This window comes from Nicotiana attenuata, chromosome 8 (genome assembly GCF_001879085.1).
Source record: "Nicotiana attenuata strain UT chromosome 8, NIATTr2, whole genome shotgun sequence".
Taxonomy (NCBI): domain Eukaryota; kingdom Viridiplantae; phylum Streptophyta; class Magnoliopsida; order Solanales; family Solanaceae; genus Nicotiana; species Nicotiana attenuata.
In genome coordinates this window covers 26,575,589-26,586,258 of record NC_031996.1, presented here as the reverse complement: position 1 = coordinate 26,586,258, position 10,670 = coordinate 26,575,589, and the positions used below count along the sequence as shown (strand labels likewise).

Below are 10,670 nucleotides of genomic sequence, written 5' to 3'. Positions count from 1 at the left end.
TTGCAATCTGGTTTGATTTTTTTAATATTGATGGCAAAAGTATTCTAGGTTGCGTGTTTCAATTTTCTCGATTATAAAATTTCAGCTACCTCAATATATACAATTGAAGTCGTTTTCGAAAATTAAATAAAAGTTTGGCAAACATCATATCGTCATTGTACAATTCCGAATAATTTCAATGTATAATTATGTACGTCGTTCTCATTTCACTGTTCCATGTGTGGACTTTTTAAATCTTTGTTGAAGTCGCATATTATATTGAACGCGCATCATCCGGAATAAATAAATTCTCAATTCAATCTTAATTTGATTGTATTACTGCTTGAAATTCTCCAACTTTTCATTTTAATATTTATATTTATAAAAATTATGACTTAGAATACTATCCATGTAACTTCCATTATTTAAATCAAAATATATAGGCGTCAATGTTCAAATTGCAAGAAAAATTAAATTGTTTGACCATCTTCAAACATATATGTATACGGTCAAAATCGGGCTTGCCTAATCTTTTGTGGCTGACCGAAATCGGGGTGGTAAAACAAGGCTCGGCCTCGGTTATATCGGACCATGGTACGGATATGGATTGATAAGCTCGTGGATCTATGGCCGATCAAGATCGAGACCGACCGTGGTCGAGATCGAAGCAAGAAAGAGATCGAGCGAAATCGAAGGAAGCCTGCCAGGTCGAATAACAGAAAGCCGAGATACCCGTGATCGGGCAAGGATCGTGGCGGAAATTTCGGCATGTATCAAGTCAGGACCAGTTATTTAGCCTATCGTGAGATATACTCCTTTAATTAGAATTATACCATAAATAGGATTCCTCCACTATATAAAGAGGGCCCTAATCATTTTATATATATATATATACATTCACACATAACCAAGCAATATATTACATCTTTTCTTTTAAACTCTCTCAAGCTCCATTGTTTAGTTCATAGTTTTTAGCATACTTTGTTGCTCGATGGCGATCTAGCTCGAGGGCCACAATTGCTCATCACATTGGTTTCCTTTATTTTACTGTAAATTTTTTACGTTAACTTTTATATTTATCAGCTTGTGCCAAGTGAAATCACATATCCTTAAAACCACTTATAAGTTTAATTGTTATCCAATTATAAGGGTAAACAGTTTGGTGCCCACCGTGGGGCTAAGGATAATAGTGATTGCCTGGTACAGTTTTCGTAACACACACTATTTTATGCTTGTTCTTTGAAGTGTCTTTGATTCCAGGATCAACATGTCAAACTCTCAAGTAGCGCCCGCACACACAGACAATGGCCTTGGTCTTCAAGGCGAGAATGAAAACATAGTCACCCCAGGAAACGAAGTACCTCCAGTCAATGCTGATGGAGCTCTGGCCGTGGACCCAATCGACGTCAGCTCCCATATCGCCATTAATATAAATTTGGGCACCGATCCCAAAAATAGCGTCCGCAGAGATGCTCGAACAGCCGATCAGAACGCACAGAGTGGTGAAGAAGGCATGATTAGCCTTCGAGCGATATTCAAAATGTTGAAGACTCAACAAGCTGCAATAGCACAACTCCAAAATCAAAATCGTGCACCGAGTAGAATCGAGCTCGAGCCATCACAAGAAGTTGTTAGTAGAGCTGAATCAGCGCCAAATAGATCGAATGGGGGAGAATCTGAAACTAATCCTACTATCGTAAAGATGCTCGAGGAACTGACAAAGCGAATCGATACTGGGAAAAGAAGATCGAGGAAAATAATAAGAAAGTGAAAACTTATAATTCCAGGGTCGACCAAATCCCGCGGGCACCCCCGATATTGAAAGGGTTAGATTCTAAAAATTTTGTACAAAAACCCTTCCCCCTAAGCGCGGCTCAGAAGCCAATCCCCAAGAAGTTCCGTATGCCCGAGATTCCGAAGTATAACGAGACAATCGATCCGAATGAACACGTCACCTCGTATACATGCGCCATCAAAGGAAATGATTTGAAAGATGACGAAATTGAATCCGTATTGCTGAAGAAATTCGGGGAGACTCTATCAAAGGTTGCCATGATATGGTACTATAATTTACCACCTAATTCTATTGATTCATTTGCTATGCTTGCAGATTCCTTTGTAAAGGCGCACGCCGGAGCCATTAAGGTTGCAACAAGAAAGTCGGACCTCTTCAAGGTAAGGAAGAGAGATAACGAGATGCTCAGGGAATTCGTATCTCGGTTCTAGATGGAGAGAATGGATTTGCCACTGGTCACCGACGATTGGGCTGTTCAGGCCTTCACTCAAGGTCTCAACATTCGGAGTTCCATAGCTTCACAACAGTTGAAGCAAAATTTGATCGAGTATCCAGTTGTCACTTGGGCCGATGTACATAATCAATATCAGTCGAACATCAGGGTCGAGGATGATCAATTGGGGACTCCTTCCGGGTCCGTTTATCCTAACAGGCCCGTGGATAGAATCAAGAGGGATATCAATCGAGAACCAAGGTCGAATAGAGATTGATATCAACCGTACAACGGAGACCGTAGAGGCAGCAGGTCTGGACGAAACTTTGCACGGAATGATCGAGGTCAAAGTTCACGGGGACTTAGTACTTAGGAAGGTCACATTAAACATCCAAAATCCAAATGAAGATACGACCCCATTTTAATTTTTCTATTTTTCGACTAACACTTGCAGGTTATCGACTAGGAGCGGCACAAAGCTTTGGATCTTAAAGCACGCATTGCACTCTTTTTCCCTTGAACCATTTTTGTCCCAATTGGGTTTTTCGGTAAGGTTTTTAATGAGGCAACATCGTATCGTGCTAACTTAGAATTGAAGGCCGACCGCGAATCGGTGTCAAAGACAGAATTTAACAATATCCGAGATTCCCTATAATAAACCTCGAATACTGGGGGGCCACTGCCTTTGAATGTCAACTTTGTTGCGAGGAAATTACTTCATAATGACAGAGTCTCAATAGGGCCCACATAGGTTGTTCGAGCCCCGGCTCAAAACATGTACGCATGTGTAATCATTCTTCTCAAGAATGAAGAGAAGTATTTTTCCTTGCAGTTATCTCATCTCTTAAAAAAAAACTTTTTCTACTTTACAGTTCCATGCTTTCAATCTATTATGGGAACGAGCTTAAGGGCCGATCATAACCAGAGTTTGGATAATTAACCCCACGCATGGGGACTGCCGTCCGAAAACAAACGAGATCGAATTATTAAAACTTTAAGATCATAAGACCTTAAAGGTGACCCTCGATTTTTATAGGCCACGGACACCCCACTCGGGGACTGACACTTCGAGCAAGCTCGAAGTGAAACGGGAAAATAAGCCTAAGAGGCAAGTCCCAAATAAAAAGGCTACGGCCAAATTAACACGGTTCGGAGACGTTCGAATTTCGTAAATAAAACAGGCCTTCGAATATTTTTATTAACCGATTAAAAGGGCTACTCTCGGCAAAATTATAAAGGGATCGATAACATCATGCCTTGAAAACTCTAATGAGTATAAAATTGTTCGAACTCTCGAACAATCCCTTATTTCATTCTAAGGCATTACAGATTTTACAAATACAAATGACAAACTTTTCAAGCCGAAAAAGGGGGAAAAATCCATAAACATTGTTTATACAAAGGCCATATCAGCCTAATACAAAAGCCCAAGGGCTACCTTATCTCGAGTTCGAGCAAGTCCTCACTCGATCATAAAAGCCTAAGGGCTACCTTTACTTCGATTTCGAGCAAGTCCTCACTCGATTACAAAGCCCAAGGGCTAGCTTAACCCGAGTTTGAGCAAATTCTCGCTCGGGGACTACCTAACAATCCCAAGGGCTACTTTATCTCGAGTTCGAGCAAGTCCTCACTCGATCATAAAGGCATAAGGGCTACCTTCACTTCGAGTTCAAGCAAGTCGTCACTCGACTACAAATCCCAAGGGCTAACTTAACCCGGATTCGAGCAAATTCTCACTCGGGGACTACCTATCAAGCCCAAGGGCTACCTTATCTCGAGTTCGAGCAAGTCCTCACTCGACCATAAAGTCTAAGGGCTACCTTCACTGCGAGTTCGAGCAAGTACTCACTCGACTACAAAGCCCAAGTTCTAACTTAATCCGAATTCGAGCAAATTCTCACTCGGGGACTACCTATCAAGCCCAAGGGCTACCTTATCTCGAGTTCGAGCAAGTCCTAACTCTACCATAAAGCCTAAGGGCTACCTTCACTTCGAATTTGAGCAAATCCTCACTCGACTGTTAAGCCTAAGAGCTACTCAAACTCGAGTTCAAGTGGTCATTCGGGGGCCATCGATTGGAAATGGTTGAGGGCGGTACTTATTGTCGGTCCTTACCATCTCAAACTTTGGACCTTCAAAAACAACTTCTTAATTTTATGCTAAGGCGCTTTGACCTGTACAAAAAAGGATAACAAATTCAGAAGCCATGGAAGGGAAGAGGTTTTATGTATTCATCAGAACCTTTTTACAAGGGCAACACGGCCCGATGGAAGTTCTTTATAAAAGGCCAAAGCAGCCTTGACAGGAATACAAAACTAACTAAAAGCCTAAGTGGTCTGGTCATCTCCGGGAGTGGCGTCTCCGCCCTCAGGGTCTTCTGCACTTTCAAATTCGCTCAAGCTTTCGGATTCGTTGTCATCATCGAGGTAAGATAATTTCTCAGCCTCAGCTTCAAGCTTCTTAGTGCGCTCGGTCTCGGTCAAACGATCAAAGCCCGAGCATGAATTTCTTCAAGGGTCTTCATCCGAGACTGACACTTTTGGCGCTCAACGACCTTCTTTGCCCGAACCTGAGCAGTTTCCTTTTGTGGAACAGTTTTAGATGTATTTGGACATTTTGTTTTTGTAAGCAAGGAAGAATAGAGATTGGAATATTTGGTGTTTTGGGAAGAACAAGCAAAGAAGCTCAAAGACTCAAGTCATTTCTTGTCATTACACTCCAAAAAACGAGGGGACTATCTGTATACGGTCGAAATCGGGCTTGCCTAATCTTGTATGGCTGACCGAAATCGGGGTGGTAGAACAAGGCTTGGCCTCAATTATATCGGACCATGGTACATATATGGATTGGTAAGCTCGTGGATCAATGACCGATCAAGATCGAGACCAGCCGTGGTCGAGATCGAAGCAAGAAAGAGATCGAAAGAGATCAAAGGAAGCCTGCCAGGTCGAATAACAGAAAGACGAGATATCCGTGATCGGGCAAGGATCGTGGCGAAAATCTCGGCACGTAGCAAGTCAGGACCGGTTATTTAGCCTATCATGGGATTTACTCCTATAATTAGAATTATGCCATAAATAGTTGGATTCTTCCACTATATAAAGAGGGCCCTAATCATTTTGTATATCTATACTATATTAAAAGCACGAAGGTCCTTATCGAAATGTCGTTCGTCTTTTTTACCCTTTTAAAATATAGTTCACATTGGACAAAATAGTCATTAAATTATTCTCCTAATATTTAGAAATAATTATTTAATTATTTTCCTAATATATAGGAGCATTTATTTAATTATTTTATAATATTTAGGAGTATTCATTTAATTATTTTTCTAATATTTAGGATTTTACTTTTTTAATTCTAGAGTTTCTGCACTTTTCGATCCAAACTAGGAAAGTTTCATCCACTTTATAAGGTTTTGTTTTTTTAATAAAGTTTTTAAAATTTCAACTCCATTCAAATTAGGAGTAATATATTAAAGAGAAAAAAACATTTTAAAAAAAGGGTTGAAAGGAAACAGGTGAAAGATCTCATGTATGTCAACGACGATGGGATTTTGTTCTTATTTCCAGCTTTTGTTTCATTCACTTAATTATTGTAGTGTTGGTACAATTCATATAGCATTAGAAAACATCCAATTAAGAATTTAAATAATATTGTAATTTATTGACTTCAAAATATTAGATATCAACAATAATAAAACAAGGATTGAAATAACTCTTAAAATAGTATTTGTATATATGACACAAGACTAAATGTTATTTTTTACTAAAAGTAATAATAGTAATAATGTATTAATAAATACATATAGAATATGTAAATAATGTATTTGGTATTCTGTATTATTTTCTAGAATGTATAATGTATAATTAGGTGAATGACAGATAAAACAAATGAATCACAAAGATTATAATTATCTGATTCCACAAAGGTGTTTGTTGAACATGTTTTATTCCAAAAACATCTAATAATGTACTATAAATTAAAATAATTATTTAATTTTTAATATTAAACTTTAAAATTATCTAAAATTTTATTAAATTTTTCTATGAATTAAGTCGGACTCCTAATATTAGAAATTTAAAATTGAATAACATTTTGCTTGCTTTGCAATATCTATCTATTTATCTATACTATATCAAAAATATAAAGGCTTTTATTTAATTTTATTTTATAATTCATGGCAGATAAATTAAATATTTATATAATTTTTAAGAATTTTATATTCAATGATATGGATACACGCGCAACGCGCTTACCCTATGACTAGTATACATTCACGCATAACCAAGCAATATATTACATCTTTTCTTTTAAGCTCTCTCAAGTTCTGCTGTTTACTTCATAATTTTTAGCATAATTTGTTGCTCGAGGGCGATGTAGCTCGAGGGCCACAATTGTTCATCACATTGGTTTGCTTTATTTTACTGTTAATTTCTTACGTTAATTTTTATATTTATCAGTTTGTGCCAAGTGAAATCACATATCCTTAAAACCACTTATAAGTCTAATTGTTATCCAATTTTAAGGGTAAACAATATCTTTTTTATTCCCTCCGTTTTAATTTGTGTGGCTATAATCGTCACATTAAGAATAAAGTGAAAAGCTTAAAATTAAATTATTTCTAAATAAAGAAGTATAACATTTTTCCGGGGACTGAATTATAAAAACTAAAAAGGAAAGAATTTATATCACAAAAAATTGGAACAGAATGAGTATTATAATCAGAGAAAAAGTAAAGTTGCTGCTTTTTGAAAAGTAATCTAGTTTTAGAAAAAAAAAATTATTCACACTCAGCGTTTGCACTAACCAAATGAATACTATGTTATATGTCTTTATTATATTATTATCAGCGTTTGCTCTAACCAAATGAATATATATTATATGTCTTTATTATATTATTATCACTTAATTAACTAGCACACATACTCACTTCAAGTATTTTTATCACTTAACAAAGTAAACTGCAGTAGGTTGGTGTAAACACATATGTATATAAGCCCATACGGTTGGAGAATATTGACTATGAGTTCAATTGAACTAAGTATTTAAACATGGAATGTCAGTGATAATTAATATATACAAACAACAACTGCTACGTCTTTATTCTAAACAAGGTGAGGTCGGTTTTATAAATTTTTACTAACCATTTTTCTCTATTTAAACTAATGTCATCATCATAATATATTATTGATTTATATATGGAAATAAAAACCAAATTCTGAAACCCATAATTAATTTAAAAGTACACTAACTTCTGTGCTAAAAATGTAAACATTAAATCCATCAAATTTAAATTTGGTATTCACAATAAGTTATATCACCCCTAGGTTCTGAGTTACTAACACCACTATATATATACCTGAATCTCTCCGTAGTTTCTTCCCTCAGAAAAGCAAGAAGAAAAAATGGCAGAAGAGTCCATAAACAACCATGAAACAAGAAAGCAAGTTTTCTTTAATTCCTTATTGCCCTAAATATATTTCTTTCTTTTAGTAATTCTTTTTTATTCAATGTGTAGTATATTCTTATTTCAGGTATGCAGTAGTTACAGGGGGAAACAAAGGAATAGGATATGAGATTTGCAGGCAACTAATGAAGAAAGGAGTGATGGTAGTGTTAACAGCTAGAGATGAGAAAAGAGGAAAAGAAGCTGTTGAAAAGCTGATGAGAGAGGGCAGCTTAGATCAGAATCTTGTTGTTTTTCATCAAGTTGATGTTGTGGATCCAGCTAGTGTTTCCTCTCTTGTTGACTTCATCAAATCTAAATATGGAAAGCTTGATATTCTGGTAACATCCCCTTTTTCCAATTATACACAACAATATATATATATATATATATATATATATATATATATATACACACACACACACTCTCCATCCGTCTCCACAACTATCTCAAATTATTTATCATTTTAGAAGTTCAGGACTAAATTAATTATTTTTTAAACTATTTTATCCTTAATAATAATTGTTCTTGAAAATCACAAATACCTCAATTATGAGTAAAATATTAATGAAGAGAGATTATATCCTAAGACATAAATAAGGGTAGAACAGTCAAAAATATCTCCTATTTAGTATTTTCTTAAGGGTCATATAAAAGATAAGCACAACAGATAATTTAAGACAGAGAGAGTAGGAATTACTCCCTCTTTTATGAGATGTAGTTCAGATTTCGAAAACAAAAAAATTTAGTTTTTACCCAAATATCTTTTATATGACTTTTAAATATTTTGAATTGTTATTGTTGTAACTTAAATTATTTTTTATGTAGTTTTAAAAAATATGTTTAATTAAATTTCCTATAGCCAAATTTGCGATCAAAATTAAAAAGTTTGATTTTCGGAATTTGAAATGCTATCACATAAATTAGGACAGAGAGTACATAATTTCATAGTTTTAAACCTTACGAAGGAAAAAGGTTTAATTTCATAGCTCACTATCCATATCCTTAATATAACTTTTTGTAATGTTTAAAGAGTGTTTTTCACCCGATATAATTTATCCGATAAAAATTGTTATATAAAATATTTTTCAGAAAAATATTATCGAGTAATTGGACTATTCTATCATTATTTATGTCATAAGATATAATTTGTCTTCATTGAATATTTTATTCTATTTATGTGTTATTATCAGCTTCAAGAACAATTATTACTAAGGGTAAAAAAAGGAAAAAAATAATCAATTTTGTCTTGAATTTTTAAAATGACAAATAATTTGAGATAACTATTTTTAGTAATCATGAATGTTAATATGAGACGGAGAAAGTAGAGTTTATTAGTGGACGACTTTTGCTATACTAGGAAAATATTCCATTTTTCTAGGAACTATCGTACGAACGAGCCGTGGAGAAATAGAAGCACCATAGGTGGACCAAACTCGTCAATATATTATCTCTAGTTTTGATATATAGGGAATCCAGCGCCAATACCTGAACCACATAATTTGGAAATGATTTATCTTGAGCTGCTCATATAAAATAATTTGTTTGAATTTCAAATTACTAATCGTACGCTTTATGAATGGTTAAACACGTATATTTCTTAAGTTATTTTTTAGTTATAAAAATCTCTGACACTGCTAATGTATAAAATAGAGTTAAAATTTTGGAAATATCTATTTTACAAGCATATGAAACACAACATATGTATGCAACTAGTTGATTTGTTAAGAAATTTTAGGTTATTAAAACTCTCAAAAACAGAATAACGAGACAAGTTTATTAATATAACTCTAATATGAGACACATTAAGTAATAGAAAGGGTTATCTTATGAGTTGGTTAATTAACTTAGGAACTAACAATAAACCATCATAAACTATTGCACGAGTTGCAAGTTAAATAATATTTCTGTTTATTTTTATTTTCCACGAGAATCTGAATTAAGGAGAAAGATCACTTGTGTATTTGTTCACTTTACCTTCCATACTTTTTTCTTTTGGAAATAACCTTCCATAATTAGTAACTAAGAAAGTGTGAAAGTGGATAATTTGCAGGTAAATAATGCAGGAATTAATGGACTAATGATTGAGGGAGATGTAACAATCCTTCCAGAGCTAATAGAAAGAGATGCTGCTCGAGCTTTAAGCATTACAACTGAGGTTACTTCATATATTTTTCTTTATTTCTCTTTACATTTTCATAACAACACGATGCTACTGGTTGTGTTTTAAAGATTCATACAGTCGATCCTAATTTTATATAGGATTGAAGCATAATTTGTTGAGTAAATGATCTATCGAGTTTTTGATATAGTTATCTGTAAAATATACTAATTAATGCAGGAGGGTGAAGCTCCAATCAAGTCAAATGGAAAACTCATAGAGACTTTTGAATGGGCAGAAGAATGTGTAACCACTAATTATTATGGAGCAAAAAGAATGATTGAAGCCTTTATTCCGCTACTCCTCTTGTCTCCTTTACCAAGGATTGTTAATATTTCTTCATTGCTTGGAAAAATTAAGGTAATCCTAACTTAACCTTTGGACTATTTCCTTAAAAAAAACATTGAAATTGCGGCAGAATGGCCTAAATGGCACCTATACTTGTGTCACTTTGTTATGCCGGTCCTCCTACTTCACTTTTTTTCATCCGGACGCTTCAACTTGTTCAAAATCTATATTTTAAACCCCTCTGACCGTTGACCAAATACATGTGGCAAAATAATGGTTAAGCTGGACAAAGTGGGTGTAATTTACGCGAATAATGAGCGTGACTATGAATATTTTGAACCAAAAATAATTAAAATAAAAAGAAAAAATCATTAAAATAAGAACAAAAAGTAAATAAGTAAAAAAAAAGAAAAAAGCATTCTGTTCCTCCATTTTCGGTCCCCCCCTCTCCTATTTCTTCTTCTTCTTCCCACCCCCACACCCTCCAGTTTCTTCTTCTTCTTCCCCACTCCCCCTCCCCCAAACAAACCCCCTTGTTCCTCCCCTTCTGTTTCTTCTTCTTCTT

The 10,670-nt window shown here is 34.8% G+C and overlaps 1 protein-coding gene across 2 annotated transcripts in view; it reads left to right on the top strand.

Annotated features, from left to right (window-relative positions):
* LOC109231105 ((+)-neomenthol dehydrogenase-like) overlaps positions 7,466-10,670 on the top strand; it is a 5,489-nt gene continuing 2,284 nt past the window's right edge. The window contains exons 1-4 of one of the 2 annotated variants that reach the window (XM_019396665.1): positions 7,471-7,653; positions 7,745-7,997; positions 9,710-9,814; positions 9,998-10,177. In XM_019396665.1, the coding sequence (XP_019252210.1) occupies positions 7,616-7,653; positions 7,745-7,997; positions 9,710-9,814; positions 9,998-10,177 (576 nt within the window). In that variant the 5' untranslated portion in view covers positions 7,471-7,615. Of the gene's footprint in view, positions 7,654-7,744; positions 7,998-9,709; positions 9,815-9,997; positions 10,178-10,670 lie in introns of both variants that reach the window. The other variant, XM_019396666.1, reaches the window with a different exon arrangement.